We start from the raw sequence: 16,092 nt of genomic DNA, 5'->3' as shown, positions 1-16,092 counted from the left end.
ACGAACAACCCTGTGAAATGGGATCCAGGAATGCAAAGGGTGGCATAGTGTCACTTGTATGGAGTGATGTATAAAAACAAGGGGACACTATGAAAACATCAATGATTTTTCAATTAGAATCTTAATGCTTTCTGAATAAACAGAAACATGTACGTTCTTGACACACTCCTGTTATACCACTGTGTATTTTATATCAGGTTTCTGTATTACTCTGATGATATTACTGTGGTCATAGTAACATGAATATTTATATTATAGGATTGAATTTGGTCGAAGGTTTTGCAAGCCTGGTCACACGTCCCCTGACCACAGACACGCTTCTTTGGAAAATCGTAGGTATGCAACACAGTGCCAATTAGTTGCCTCAGAGCATGAAGATACAGCAGGTTTGCAGGAAGCTGATGATAACCCTGCTGGAACTGTGTGCCTGCATGTAACTTAAGTCCACTTGTATTAGATGTGACATATTTAGACTATGCTCAAAGATGATGGATAGATGATCTATTTGTGTAAGAATAACAGTGATTGCTGACGATGCTTTATAGGCCTCACAAAGGACCGGCTCTTCCCGAGGTGCAGGTGTTAGGCACGGTGGGGAGGCATCCCCCGGGGCTGCTCCCGCTACCGGCGGGGGGGGAGGCCGTGGTGGGCGAGGCTTCACCTTCTCCTTGCTGCTGCTTTCCGGAGATTGATTCGGGCTCTGTGGCGGGATCAGGGCGGCACTGTGAGGATTCTGGAGACTTCAGATGAGGAGCAGAAGACGAGGAGGGCTGGGAAGAAGCAGTCATGGGCGCCGTTCTCGGGGCTGAAAGATTTCTGAAAATGGAGTCCGGGGGGGCGCGGGGCATCTACACAGGTATGACTTGAGAAACGCTGAATCACGCCGGCTCAGGCAGCCCAAGGCCGCGCACCCCCGCACGCCGCCGGGCAAGGGGGGCCGGCGGTAGGGAGAGCCACCAGCGGCTGGGGTCTCCGCAGGGCTCGGCGGCCATCGCCCCTGGGAGGGCTCCCGCCCCGCGGGGTGGGCCGGGCGGCCCTTGCCGTCGCCGATAGGCCGCGCCGCATGGCCTGAGCGGCGCCGCCGGCCTAGCGCCCTCCTCCCGCCCCGCCGCGCTGGGAGCGGCGGGCGGGGGCGCGGGTCGGTGCCGGCGCGGCAGTAGCTCTCCGCGGAGGGCGGGCCGTCCCGCCGCCGGCTGGCGCCGCCGGGCCGCGGTCACGCGAAGGGGGAGGTGCGAAGGGGTGCGGGACACACCCGGGCGCCCAGCCCGGCGGCGCCGTGCGGCGGGGCCGGCCGCGCTCGTTCAGCCGCTTGGGGGTGGACAACGCCTCCGGCCCGCGGCTGCCTCCCCGCCGCTGGCAGGACCGCGGCCGCCCCCGCCCTCGCCCTGTCAGCCGGGCGGCCGCCCCCGCCCCTGTCACGCGGTCCCGTGCCGGTGGCCGCGGCCGGCGGAGGCGGTGCGTCAGCCTCGGCGGGGCCCGCTCGTTTTCTGCCCGAGCGCCGGGTCCTGCTCCGCCGCGGCGAGCCGGAGCCTCCCGCCTCCTCCCCGCAGCGCCGGGATGCGGGGCCTGCTGGTCGCCGCTTTCCTGCTGCAGAGCATCGCCAGTTCGGGCGCGTTCGCCAGAGGGAGGAGAAATGTGGACCCCGAAACGAACATGAACATCGTGAGTGGCGCGGCGGTGAGGGAAGAGCGCCCGAGGCTGTCACCGGGTGCGGCCGCGGGGTTGTAACGGGGCGAGGAGAGGAGCAGAGGGTGGTCTGGGCGGCGTGCGGCCCCTTCGCTCGGCGGGCGCACGCCCGGTGCCTCCCGGCCCCGGCAGCCGCGGTGAAAGCCCCGGGAGACTTCAGGCACTGGCCAGCGGCCCCCCTGCTGCTGCTTACACCCTCTGCTCATACCTTGTCTTTCTCTTCTGCACCTTCCAGGTCCTTCTTGGTCCCCCGTTGCCTGTGACTGATCTTTCTCGCACATATTTTCTGATCCAGACCTGTGTTTTTGGCTGGAGTCAGGACACTTTCATAACCGCTGGAAAAGCGCATGTTTATGCAGCACACTTGTGCTACTCGCACGATGCTCCCGTGTTCCTACTCACAACTGCTTTTCTTCCCATTTGGCATTTACTCTCTTAACTTTATTCTCCTTCTGCCGCAATAACCAACCCCTGAAAATATTTGCTGTTAGTAAATGGTATTAGTTGCTCTTTCCTCTGACCCATCTAAACTGTGCCATTCTTTCACATGTGCGAGAAGATATTTCAAGCTAGAAATGCTTAAGGTCTATAAGAAAAGAAGTGCTTGAGTTGTCAGTATAATCTAAATATCATTTCAAGGAATGAAAATAGTAATTTTGTCTAAGGCTGGTAGCATTTGAATGGAATTTAGCCTTAAAATAATTTTGGAATGTTAATGTCACTGTGTATGATTAAAGATATATTTGAAGGAATTAGCATGTTTAATTAAATGCTTCTTCTCTTCCTTGCCCAGCAGTCTAAGAGTAGAACTCCGATCATGTCTTGTATTTCTTACATTTTCTCAAGGCATGGTTAGTGTCATAAATTCAGTTAAATAGCAAGTTCTCTGTCCTAATGGAGTTGCATCAAATGAAAATAACATAAAGCCTGAGACATAAGAGATAGGAGATAAACCTATTAATGAAATCATAGTGTTAAACAAGTGTGGGGTTTTTTATTATTGTTTTCTTGTTTGGCTTGTCAGCAAAGTCACTTAAAAGTCTGCAACAGACATAAGGTTTGAGGAGAAAGATGAGTAAGAAATGGCACATGAAACTTCAAGCTGAGGTGGCAATGTCAGCAGCTCGCACATGTGAAGAGTGGGACCTGAGTGTTTTAAAGCTGCTGTGTTTGTAGTTCATTTCAGCATGTTGCCTAAACATGATTGTGTACTCTGTATAACAGAGAATTCGGCATGAAGTTCTGATATGAATCTGAAATGTTTTTAAAGAAGCCCTTCCCTTCAGGAGAGATGAACTCTTCCCACTGTCTCTTCTTCCACATGCTGCTGTGGTGTCAGTGGCTTTTTGCTGTCCTCACTTGTCTGTTACTGGAAGATACTGCTTTCCTTGAGAGTAGACGGTTTCAATTTTTGTCTGCCATGTCCGTGTCTCAGTGTGTTGCCCTATTATCATAGTCTCCTTTTCAACACTTCCATTTCCTTTCTCACTGTAAGCAGCATGTAAGTAACTAATAAGACAGTGGATGGGGACAGGCTAGGGAGTCCTCCCAAATTCCTAGGGTAAGGTTTGTGCTCTGGCTAGTTCCTGACTCCGTCCTGGGTTAAGTCTCATAAGTAAACCTGTCTGCCTTGAATAGGCGGGTGGTGTGGCACATTCCCCCCAACATGCTTTAATTTCACATTGTTGTCTTTGGAAGGAACCCAGAGAGTACTTTGCTCGTGTTAACAAATTGAGGAGGCTGGCAGTCTGACTCCAAGGTGGTTCCTTTTCTTTCTTCAGAGTCAAATTATTACCTTCAGGGGATACCCTAGTGAGGAGTATGAAGTGACAACAGAAGATGGGTATATCCTTTCTGTTAATAGAATTCCTTACGGAAAAAAAGGCCCTGAGAGGAGCAAAGGTAAGATTTATGTCTGCTTGGGAAAATGGGAAGTCATGAAAGTGCTCTCTTTGACTTATAAAACTTTTGCTCCTGTAATAATCCAGAAAAAGATTGAAGACCATATGACCTATGCAGTTAGAATGTTTTATTGGTGAATGTTATGGCCAAAATAGATTAGGCACATGTAGAGTGACTTGAGTAAAGGAAGGAAAAAGGAGTCAGAAAGCTATATTTTCCTGGCATTGCCTTCTTGTGACATTGATACAGGCTGTTCATAGTTGTTTGATTTTTTTGAGGGGCTGAGGGGCCTGGATTTTCTAGGAAGTGGAAAATAAGGGTTGAGATTTGCTGTTTTTTTTTTTTTTTAAGTAATAAAGCCTCTTGAAAAGAGATTGATTGTAACATTGTTGGGTTATTTTAAACCCCATTTTAAAAAATGCTTCTTTTTAACAAATAAGTTTGTTTAAAAATGCCTGACCATTTTCAGTAGAGGCAGTTCACGTGCCTCTCGATGAAATATAACTAAACTACAAGAGTGCCCACTAAAATGTTCACAAAATAATTACTGCTTGATTTCTGCATAAAATAAGAATTCATTTGTTAATTTTAACGTCTCTGAACCTCCTTTTGCGGTAAGGTACAGGCCAGACCAATACTGCATACTACTGGGGTGTCATATTTTACGCAACTGCTTAAATAGGTAAAACAATATAATAAAATAAAATCCCTTCAGAACATCCTGAGTACAATAAATTTTAAAATATATTGCAAATTAGGATATGTAACAGGTAGTTGACAACAGGCAGCCCATACCAGGTTGTTTTTATGGATGTGATATGATGGGGGACCAGCAGGAGCATTGGCATGTGCCACCAGACCAGTGTTACAAGCTGTAAGAATTACTGTGAAAGCGGGTATAAAACCGTGGAAGAGATGCAGGGGGTATGCAGGTGGGGAAGAAGGGGAGAGAAAGGGTAGAGGGAATGTAAGCTGAAACTTAAGGGAGCAATATGGCAAAGGTTTTTGCAAGGACTGAATGATGAAATGCTTTAAAAGTGAGACAAAGAGAGACACGTAGCCTTTGACTTGCTGTCCTCATACACTGCATATGGAATTAACGGTGTATTGGAACAGCAATGGCTGAATATGGTATCAGTCTTGTCGCCACCCCTTATAACAGATCCTACAGACAATTGCATGCATACAACAGCAGCCTGTTTGCATAGAAACTGTACATATTCTAAGGACCGTCTCAGAACCCTTTGGACTGAAAAAATCTAGGATGAGAGGTAAAAACATGGAGCTCAGAAAAGACATCAGTGATTGTCCTATAGCCTTGGGTGTGAACAAGACCTGTGGAAAAAACCTCTCCTCTGCCAAAGGCCAAGCAACAGTCTTCCTGACCTTATCTGTTGGTTTTGTATGAGTTAGGATGTTTGCACTGTCCGCTGTCTCTCACAAGGTGGGTGTGTAAAGATCAGTGCATGGATGAGGCTGGTAAACCTGGCAGGTGTCTTTGTACTTAAGAATTTCTGAGAAGCCCACAGGAAAAAGACAGGCTGCCTTTGTACCTGTTGATTTTGTTGAATCCTTCACTGATGACATAAGCAAACAGAAGTTTCCTGATCTGTGGGAATTCTCCACATTCCCGTTGCCACACCCTCGACCCCAAGTTCATGTTTTGCAAAGTGCTTTAATTTTAAAAACAAGGATTACTGAGCACATTTAAGGAAGTATGATCTCCTAGAAGAATGAAGATTTCAAAGTTCATGTTGATCTTAAGTTTTTATAGACGTGGTATCTTTTCTCAGAAAGATACCTCTGAGGTGTCACTGCTGACTTAGCGTATGTATGCCATAATTCTTCTTTTGCAATCCCTGCATAAAGTGAATAGGATCCCTTGGAATTATGTATCACATGATGTTTTGGAACAAAACCTACAGTTCTTCAGCTAAAAAAAACCATCCAGAGAACCTAAAAGCAAAACATCAATGGTCTTTGGTTTTAGTATTAACTAAAAATCTAAGCCAACTACATAGCATGGGTAAGAAGGGCATGGAAATAAGCCTGTGTTCAACTTCTTGGGCATGCAGCAAAGAGAACAAAATGTTCTATAGCGGAAAGGGTAGTTTAAGGACCCACCTTTCTTATTCCCACTCTGGGGTTTTTAGAATCAGAGGTGATAGAAAATTATTATTGTCCAAGTCAGTTTGTCATATGATTCATGTGCAGATCTGGTGACTGGTAAAGTGAAAAAGGAACTGGCACAAATTGGAGGCTAGTAGGAGAACAGGATTAAAGCAGTTAAACAGTTTTCCCCTATCTGTGTTACAAAACATGCAAGTAGCAGCTTAGGAGAACCTGTTCTTCAAAAAATCAGAAGTTGGTTGATCTGAGTTTAGTAAAAGAGGAGAAGGTATCAGAGCTAAAAGTGAACATTAGTGAAACCAAATTTAACGTTAGGCTTGAAAATCCTGCACACGGTTCATAAGGCAATGAAGTATTACTGGAGCAGAGTAAACAATTGTGTTGAGCTGTACTGTCTCCAGTGCCAGTTTGGCACTGCTGGAAATTTGCTCTGATTGCAGGGACAGTATGCCACAACATGATTTTTTAAGAAAATGGGAACAGCAGGCAGTGAAAAAGTTCCTTGTCACAGGTATAAACGTTGCCAGGAGGGCGGAATATTGCTTATTTGCATTTTGGAACTCACAGCAAACACTTACGGACAGGACCTGGAATTGAGGGTGTAGGTGACTGAAACAGTTGTGTTTTGGCTGTTTCTGCTGAAAGATCCAAGTCTAAATTATCAATGGAGGAAGTATTGCATGAGTTAGTATTGTAGTAGAATGGTGTGTCATTGGAGGAGATAAATTCCTGAGTAATCTCTGGCGTTGAGCTAACGTTACCGTGTTATCGGATTTCAGTTATTAAAGCAGAAAAAAACCCAGAACACCTGTGGTACTGAGAGATCCAGAGACAGGTCTTTGGATTTTCTGAAGGTGATGTTCCTCCTAAAGGATTATATGTTAATTTATTTTTTTGGTGTAGAAGCAGGAAGCTTCAATTTTTTTAATCTGTATTCCACATTTCAAGGTGGGGAAGTCAGGAGAGAGGCTTCCTAAATTCCACCTGGGTCTTGACTGTGGTTCTTTTAACTACTTAAGTCAAGGGGAGAAAGTCCTTTGAAACATAGATTCCTTTGTTGGCTACTCCTACTGCTCTTCGGGTTCTGCCAGAGCTTTGGTAATGGAAGGGAGTTACATAGGGATAATATCAGTGCCAGTCGCAGAGATTTCCAGAGCTCAGCACCCTAGTTTGGCATTGTCTTAACTGGAGAACAAAGATCTCAGTAGCACATATAGGGGAATGCCTTCCCTAGATTTAGGGGCAGGGCAAGGGTCATAAGTAGCTTATCCGTCTCTGTGTTTGGGCCACTTTGCTGAGTATTTGTGAGCTTGAAACAGTTGTAAGGGCTACCAGTATTTTTCTTGTAGCTCCTGCTTTTCTCATGTTTGCTTATTGCACGTTTGCTGTCTGTTTTGAACTTCAAGGAGTCTTTTGCTCTAGTTAGGAAACTAACAAGCTGCTAGTTTAAAATTCTTAATAATAAAAAATAGCTTTTTGTGAAAACACGTGATTTCATGGCACTATGAATATTATACAAATTTCTAATATTAGTAGATTAAGTTAAGTAGATTAAATATTCAAAGTGCAAATCTAAAGCAGACTTTCAATAACTCATTTGAATTATTCTTAGGCATCCAGTTCCAGATGAATGGGAAGCTATGATAAATGCTTTATTTTTCAGGCCCGAGGCCTGCTGTGTTTCTGCAGCATGGTTTGCTTGCAGATGCCAGCAACTGGATCACAAACTTGGATTACAACAGCCTCGGCTTTATGCTGGCAGATGCTGGCTATGATGTATGGCTGGGAAACAGCAGAGGGAACACCTGGTCCAGGAAACATACACACTTCACAGCGAAGCAAGAAGAATTCTGGGTTTTCAGGTATCCTCATCTTGCTAGAGAAACTAGAGAAAATACACATGCTGTTTCGAGCAGGTTTCTCTTCCTCTCATTGCCCGTTGTCTCAGTGCAGTCACATTGTGAATATACAACATATTTTTTTTCTGGTTACATGTGCTGTCACATATGTAGGGGCAGTAAAGGGGAGTTTTATGGTCAGTATAGTGTCCAGAGACAGCCTTCATACGTGGTCAATAGAATGTTAATTGCTTTCACTGGTGCTTGGTGTGAACACTCAATCACCAGAGTGTTCTGCTTCATTCAAAGGAAGATTTTCTTTATGTCCGGACAGCTGATCTGCAGTGCAGTAAAGCTCTGTGCAGCTGTTCCACACTGAACTTTACTTACACAACTGACTTTTTATCTTTGCTTTGTAGCTTTGATGAAATGGCTAAGTATGACATTCCAGCCTCAGTGGACTTCATTTTGAAGAAGACTGGCCAGGAACAAGTATTTTACATTGGCCATTCACAGGGTACCACAATGGGTATGTGAAGAGATGCATTTGTTAGAATATATTGTGTTTGAAATTATATCAAGTTCCACCTATGTGGTTTAATGATGAAAAAAATAGGGCTTTTGAAATCTACTGCTTCTGGTTTTTAGCTGCTTCCTGGAATATTCACCAACATTAAAGAGAAATTACTTAACTTTTCTGTGTTTACTTAAAGTGGGAAGATGTTGAAATGATAAATTGAAGTCACAAGTAGCCTTCAGTACAGTTTCTATTAAAATAAATTGATGAACTGTGCATAATAAAATTAGAATCATCAAACATGTAGAATAAAGATACCCATTTCTAGAATATTTTGCTGTATGTAAGGCCTGGCTCAAGTGCTTTTAGACCTGCAGATAGAAAGAGCTGGAAGAGTGTTGGGTTAGTTAGCATGAACTTGTTTTTCAGAAGAAAACAAATCCTTTTGAATTACGTCATTTAATTTGTGTTCCATAGTAACTAGATTAATTTAAAATATCTAAAGTGATCCTAGAGACAACAATCAAACTGTTAATCTAAAAATACTTGTGCACACTCAACATATCTTATGTTTTATAGAATCACTGCCAAGTAAAATTCTTATCTAACTTGTGTCAGTGAGGTTTGTTAATTATTCTCATATTATTTACAGCTTTCATTGCTTTTTCAACTTTGCCACAGCTGGCTAAGAAAATCAAAATGTACTTTGCCTTGGCACCAGTAGCCACAGTCAAGTTTGCCACTAGCCCTCTGACAAAATTGGGAGTGTTTCCTGATCTGCTACTCAAGGTTTGTATTTGAGTGTAAATGTTTTAAGCCAAATGAGGTGTTCCCCTTTCTGGTTGAAAGCAGTGTAGTTTAGATTAACATGTTTGACGAGAATATTGGGCCAGTTTTTCCATAATAATGCTATGGAAGTAAGCAGTGGCTTCTCTGTCTTTGCTGCTGTCTAATGAGACTATTTGCATCAGTTTAAAGTAGTATTTTACAATTACAACTTAATATATGGAATAAAATTGTGTTTTGCCATTTACATGTTTCTAGAATTTATGCTACAGAAATCACATGATTAATTAAATAGTTTTAGAAGAGTCATATGATAGCTTTACACAGAATACTTTTGAATTGTTATGAACTTTAACATATTTGTTTCACAATTAACCATTTAGTATTGGAAGAGGATCTGTCAGAGGGTGATTAAGAGTGGCAGCTTTATTTAGATACTGTGAATCGTCCTCTGGAGGAGTTTACATTTCCCCTTTAACAGCGAAGGAAATGTAGGCAGACTGGCAGGCTGCAGTAAGCCCCTGGAGTCAGACACTGTGAACACTCTGCTACGTGTCATTTTTAACCACCACGTTTCTTTCCACCACCCATGGAGACTCCCACACAGAGCTGTTTGTTCTGTGAGATAAACCCTTTTTTAAAGTACCTTGCACAGATTTAATGCATGTCTGTTTGCATTATTAGTTCCCTGCTCCAAAGGCAGATACATAAAAGTGATATTAACAATTGTGGTCTCCTGTTCTTCATGTAACGAACGAACTTTGTCTAATGAGGATAGCAGCTGATCAGTGCTCTGTGCAGATGTTCGTGTTGTGCTGAAGAACTTGATTCTCATGATGACTTGCAAAAAAACTAGAGTGCAGAAGTACATGACAGCCACAAACCCACGGGTCAGTTGTATCTTTAAAGAGCTGTGTCACTTTTTAAGGAAGTGCTCAGTGGGCCATTTTCAAATCCTCGGACATTTTAAAAATCATAGAATCATAGAATGGTTTGGGTTGGAAGGGACCTTAAAGATCATCTAGTTCCAACCCCCCTGCCATGGGCAGGGACACCTTCCACTAGACCAGGTTGCTCAAAGCCCCATCCAACTTGGCCTTGAATGCTTCCAGGGAGGGGGCATCCACAACTTCTCTGGGCAACCTGTTGCAGTTGCCCATCATAAAAATACTCATCAAGAGGAAGTGGCCACTGCAGCTCATGCAACTTGTTTTTCTTACATGGTTTGAAGAGAAGAAGTTGTAAGTACAAAGCCATTTAACATTAGCAGATGCAGCTTAAAATATTTTAGCCTTAAACAATTCTGATGACAAGAAGCTGTGTAGTACTCCTCTAAAATACTGAATTTAAAACTGATTAGAATTTGAGGTTAGATTTGGAATTCTTTAATGATGGTCCCAGTTCTCACATTTTTTGTGGGGTAATGCACTGCATCGTTTGTAGCAGAAGCACTAACGGTGACCTTCCCATTAGACAGTAAGCAAGGTTGATAAGGAGATAAATAATTTTTGTATGACACACCTGTCACCAGTGCAAATGCAAATACTTACCTCAAAAATGTTGTGGTATAAAAACTAAAACCAGGTAATTTTTGTAATTACATGTTTGTCCTCTGTGTTTGTTATTTTGTAGGACATGTTTGGAAAGAAACAATTCCTCCCTCAGAATTCTTTGCTGAAGTGGCTTGCTACCCATGTTTGCACCCACAGAATACTTGATGACCTTTGCGGCAACATGTTCTTTCTTCTGTGTGGTTTTAATGAGAGAAACTTGAATATGGTATGTTTTGGTGACTTTCAATAGCTGAGTTATTGTGACCTCTAACAGTATTGACTGTGTATCACAGTACTGATTGTCCTTTGCATGTAATTAGAAAAAAAACTAATGCCGCCTTCATCATACTGAGTTTGGATGAATATCTTTCCTTGGTATAGATGTAGTTGCCCAGCTTGAATGGATAGAATTAACCTTTTAAAATGTTACTGGAAAGCTAAAATACATTATTTCAGATCTTTTGGGGAAGTGAGTAAGAGAAGTGAATTAGTATGCTGGTGTAAGTATTTAATTCTTTTTGCATGGAAGTGAGGAATAAAGATACAGTTTTCAACCATTTCCAAGAGAACTGTTGAAGTTTTCTGGTCTCTTGGTGGACGTGTGCGATTATTTTCTCTGGGACCAATTTCTGATCCTGCTGATGGCTTCATCTGTGATTCTAGTTCCAAAGGACTTATTCATAGGACTTCTTTTGTTATCTAAAAGCTAGCTAACAGCAACTGACATGAGACTGCCTTTTTCCATACTGCTTCTTAAAGTGTTTCTAACTCCCTGAAATCAGTACAAGCTGGTATCAGTTTACTCACAGGTGGATGAAGGCTGAGGATTTTTTTATTGGAGTGAGATAGAATTAGCATTTTTTTTTCACCATCCTGTGTGCAAAAATGTACTTTTTTTGTATTTGATATCAAGGTGAAGGTGCATTGTTTTTATGTTTTCTTGCCCAGCACATACAGTATTCATGGTTTTAATGATGGATAATATTTTTTTTTCCTGCCAGGATTTACGTTTCCCCATGGGTATTTTGTACTTCTAAATTCAAACTATATGAAGTTCTGAATCACTTTGGACTGACAGCTACTAGTTTAGATGTAGCTAAATATTAATTAACGTGCTCCCAATTCTTACAATATTAGCACTTTTTAAAAGATATTCTGAATATATAAAAAATGCTTAACAGATGTCATTATCAAGTCTAAAGTTCATCTTTAAAGTTCTACAGTTAATTGTAAGTAGTCCCCAAGACATTTCAACCTTTTACCTCATCTGTATATATTGCTTCAGTTAACTTTTGTTTATAACAGTTTTAAGAGCAATGGAAAATTTTCTGTTAGTTGTTCGAGAAGCAATAATAGCTGCACTGTTGCACTGTGAGGACTAAACTGTATTAATTATCTTGTTGCAGAGCCGAGTGGATGTATATTCAACACACTGCCCTGCGGGGACATCTGTACAAAATATGATCCACTGGAGCCAGGTAGAGTTTCCAGAATGTAAAGTGTCTGTGACTATAGCTTGTTTGTAGAATATTGATGTCTGTGATATTTAAATGGAATAAAATGCCAAAATATATATGTAGCACAGACCAAGTGAAATTCTGGAACTGCCAATTGTCAGAATTGTTCACTGCATCTGCTTTGATGATACTGACTTATGGTGGCTCACCCCTCTCCCCTATCTTTTTGAAGATAGGCTAACTGTAAGTACTTCAGGCCAACAAACAGTACAAAGGAAAACTTAACTCAGAGATGCTGTAACAAGTATTTGTTCCCCTTTTAGCAAACCCTGTTTTGATTACAAGTTATATTTTTAGCCAGTGAAAAGAAGAAGGCTTTCTATTCTGTTCTATCCTGTTTGGCTTCATTTTCTATTTTATTAGTGTATTTTGTATTTCACCTCAGTGCACAATTTCATGCCTGTGATGCTATTGTGCCTGAAGCTTGCTCAGCAGGCTGACAAATACGAGAAGACATTTCCCATGGAAGCAGTAGTCAATGCTGCTTGTGATCTTGTAGCTGGACTTGGTCATCTGTTCAGAAGCAATGTGTTCTGCTGTACATAGCTGTTCAAGTGTTGGCTCAGAAAAAAATCTGTCGAAGACTTTTTTTGTTCTGTATCCCAGTTATATAGACTTCTGTTTCTGAAAAATAATAGGTGGTAAATCATACAGAGTAAACTTTCTAAGAAAGCTCGGTGCTGTATTCATATACATTTAAACAGCAAGGTAGATATTTCAGAAGTAAGCATGGAGCTGCCACATCCTGGCTTTGGATAGACTAAACTGTTTTCCTTAGTCTTTCCTACCATTGCTATAAAAGAGTGTGAAATCTTAAGGGACAAAGTCTGATGGTATTGAATATTAATGTTTCCCACTCCTGTGACACTGGGCAAAGCAGTGACACTTGTCCTTGTTAATACTTGGCATTTCACTGTTTCTTGTGTCAGTTGCCTTTGCCAATTCTCCAGATGACCTATACTTTTTTTATTCCTGCAATAGAAGTGTTGAATTCTTCTTTGTATGTGTGAATATTTGTTTATTTCTAGGCTGTGAAGACTGGGGAACTGAAAGCTTATGACTGGGGAAGCAAGGCTGCAAATATGGCTCACTACAACCAGGTAGACATCTTTTATGGATATGTTATAATTCTTGAGTGTCACAAAAAAAGTCCTTGGGCACTTCTCTGGATGCTGTATTTATGCTGCATACTAAAAAGCCACTAGTGTTGCCCAGTAGCCAACTGGAGATCTGTCTTTTCCAAAAAAAACCCACAAAAAAAACCCCCCAAAAAAACCCCGACAGGACTGTAGAGCTCTGAGGTAGTCCTAAGTCAGCATGGAGCCCATGCTTGGATATGAAGTTGTGATGGCACACTGTTTCTTGAGGGTGGGCTTGCCTGCCTAGATCATGAGATCACACTGCACTTCTCAAAATAAGGCATAGACTGTCAGTTGATGTGTCTTGTTTATCTTTAGCCTGTTTAATCTCAACGCATGTTTGTTTCTAAATTGCTGTGTGCAATACTAAAAATATTTTGCCCCTTGTCACTTTAGTGACTGGGAAAGATTGCAGTATCATGCTTTCAGAGTAGTGATCACTTTTAGTATTTGATTAGGGTTTAGAAATAACTTGCATAGGATGCATTCTCTGAGACTTCTGCTACGCTGCTGTCTTGTAAACTCCTTAAACCACATCTTCACTGCTATGCGTGCTATAATATTGCAGGACTCTTGGAATTACATTTACTGTTGAGTCAGGACTCCATCTCCATCTCTTGCTGTCCAAGAGAGGACAAGAAAACGAGAATCTGACACATTCTTCTTGCGTTTGCTAGTATGTTACACTGCAGTGTAGTATCACACTGAAGACTTGTTCTTTCTAATGCTTTTGTTTTCACTTTCCTTCTCCTCAGTCTACTCCCCCTTTCTACAAAATAAAAGAGATGACTGTACCAACCGCAGTGTGGACTGGTGGACAGGACTGGCTGGCAGACCCAAAGGATGTTGCTATGCTGCTCACTCAGATCACAAACTTGGTTTACCACAAAAACATCCCAGAATGGGAACATTTGGATTTCATCTGGGGCCTTGATGCACCTTACCGCATGTATAATGAAATACTTAACATGATTAGGAAGTATCTCTAAACCGGCGTGGTATTTCAGAGTATTAATTCACCAGGAATTTGTCTTGTTGGAACATAACGCTTTTCTGGCAATAATGATACATTGTTTATTTATGATGCATTTTTAAAATGCCAGCAATGACTACTGAATTGGATTCATATTTGGTTTGTTTTTCTCAGTATTGTTTCTCTCTCCTGCAGAAGTCCCTGTTGTATCCTGCTGATTTTGCACACAGTGGCGTGGTACTCAAAAAACCAGCAGTGTGACTTTGCACAAAAGGAGTACGTCAGTGTCATGTGCATATAAATTTAGTGACGTGTCTGAAAGACAAGTTAGTCCATTCAGCACCTCAGGTGCTTGACAATTAAAACAGTAAGTATTTCACTGTGCATAAAACACTGCCATTTCTCAGTACGTTGCCGTTTCTGAGTACCTTTCAGAAGTACTCCTTGTATTGCAATGACCCATTTGGTGCTGGTACTTTAAAAAGCACTTAGTGACTTTTACTGCGTTATTATTTTAGTCATCCCATACAAGCTAGCTACATCAGATGACTCTTTTTCAATATTGCCCAGAACTGTCATGAAGCCAGAGAAGATCACCACTGTCAGTTGAAATCTCCTATTTTGGGACTGATTCATTGCTGCATTTTTCTCGATTTAATGGTATCCCTGAAGCCTTTCATGTTTCACGTACCAACTATGGATAAGGATTGTTATTTGCCCTTGCAGATTCCTGGAACAAGAGAAGCGATTAAAAGAGATACCACTTTCAATTAGCTTTGTCAATAGATTATGGCTTTCAAGGAAAATTATGTAACACACTCGTGTTTTGTTTTCTTTACACTGACCACTAAAAAACAAGCTCCCCCAGTATACTACTGGCAAGGGAAGAGCCAAAGAACTAATTCTATAGCTTGAGTGACTTAATTTGCATGGACTTTTCCCCTTAATCACCTGCTGCTTTGAAGATCTGTTTACTACTTATCTGCTTATGTGGTGCTTGTCACCATTGTGTTCAGGATCCATACAACACCCTAGTGAAGCCTGGCAGTATTAATGGCAGTTTCCATTTGCCTCAGTTTCCACTTCAAAATGGGGCTAAGCCCCCATTTAATGGAGGGAGAGGATTCACATCTGCTTCAGGGGTCTGACTTCGGAGCTGTAGTTGTCTGTAATGTAGGTGCCTTGCTCTTACCATTGACTATGCAGAGGACTTTGGCTCCTCTGAATTGAACAAAAGTTCCATGCCAAATGTAGATGTTTGAACAATCTCCAAAGTGAGTTGCCTCAGTCCAGATGATAATTTGTGTGCCATGGTTGGATTCAACCCAGATTTCTGTCAGTAATCCCGACATGATAAAAAGCCTCTTCTACATGGCATAGAAAATAGTGCATTTTAAACTGAGGCAAACTTCTGTTGTAAAAAAAGAAATTGCGAAAAGATGCATAAGCCATAAATAGGGTTTGTTTGTTTGTTTGGGTTTTTTTTTATTCCTAATACAGACTCAGGGAATCCTCAGGCCTTGTTTAAGGAAACAGTGGTTCATCATCTTTCAGTTGCAATTCCTAGCAGGACCTCTATATTTGTATTTGCTTTATATTTGTAGCAGCCATATTTGCATCACCTTGCGGTGCTGAAAGGAAGTTTCTGTAGGAATCCAAAGCGGCTACCTTAGCAGTTGTGACTCTATATGATACAGGAGGAACCATGTGCATCATGTTTAGTAAGCTTGAGATATTTCAGTAAACATGAGACCTGCTTGGAGTTCAGAGTGATGTGTTGTGTTTCACTACTTCTTGTTTCATGAATGTATGTGAATCTTTGGGACAGAATCCAGAAAGCAGAGTCTTTTTTTTCACAGCTCTTCATCTGTAGAACAAGTACAATAAAAAAGTAAAATAGCCAAGTAAGCTTTCATTTTACTTTTGTCCTGAAAGAGGCTTTTCCTAAGCCTAAAAGGCCATTCATGTTGTTTTGAGGGACTTCTCTGAGACTTTCAAGTAAGGTACCAATTGTAAATAACTGCTCACAAGATGGAGTAATTTTCTAAGCC

At 41.8% G+C, this 16,092-nt stretch overlaps 1 protein-coding gene across 2 annotated transcripts; it reads left to right on the top strand.

Annotated features, from left to right (window-relative positions):
• Positions 1-1,457: 1,457 nt before the first annotated feature.
• LIPA (lipase A, lysosomal acid type) lies at positions 1,458-15,945 on the top strand. 2 transcript variants are annotated; one of them, XM_068398602.1, is made up of 9 exons: positions 1,458-1,662; positions 3,468-3,588; positions 7,382-7,580; positions 7,976-8,085; positions 8,726-8,862; positions 10,492-10,638; positions 11,819-11,890; positions 12,958-13,029; positions 13,824-15,945. In XM_068398602.1, the coding sequence occupies exons 1-9, from the start codon at positions 1,558-1,560 to the stop codon at positions 14,055-14,057; spliced, it is 1,197 nt and encodes a 398-aa protein (XP_068254703.1). In that variant the 5' UTR covers positions 1,458-1,557; the 3' UTR covers positions 14,058-15,945. The 2 variants fall into 2 exon arrangements, with proteins under 2 accessions (XP_068254703.1, XP_068254702.1); XM_068398601.1 differs by having other exon boundaries at positions 1,458-1,677.
• Positions 15,946-16,092: the final 147 nt, after the last annotated feature.

This window comes from Nyctibius grandis, chromosome 4 (assembly GCF_013368605.1).
Source record: "Nyctibius grandis isolate bNycGra1 chromosome 4, bNycGra1.pri, whole genome shotgun sequence".
Lineage (NCBI taxonomy): Eukaryota > Metazoa > Chordata > Aves > Nyctibiiformes > Nyctibiidae > Nyctibius > Nyctibius grandis.
This window is presented reverse-complemented; position numbering and strand designations above follow the sequence as displayed.

Coding starts and splice junctions, on each gene's coding strand:
- LIPA (XM_068398601.1), top strand. CDS start 1,558: ATGCGGGGCCTGCTGGTCGCCGCTTTCCTGCTGCAGAGCATCGCCAGT. Junction 7,581..7,975: donor GAAGAATTCTGGGTTTTCAG/GTATCCTCATCT, acceptor TTTGCTTTGTAG/CTTTGATGAAATGGCTAAGT. Junction 10,639..11,818: donor ATGAGAGAAACTTGAATATG/GTATGTTTTGGT, acceptor ATCTTGTTGCAG/AGCCGAGTGGATGTATATTC.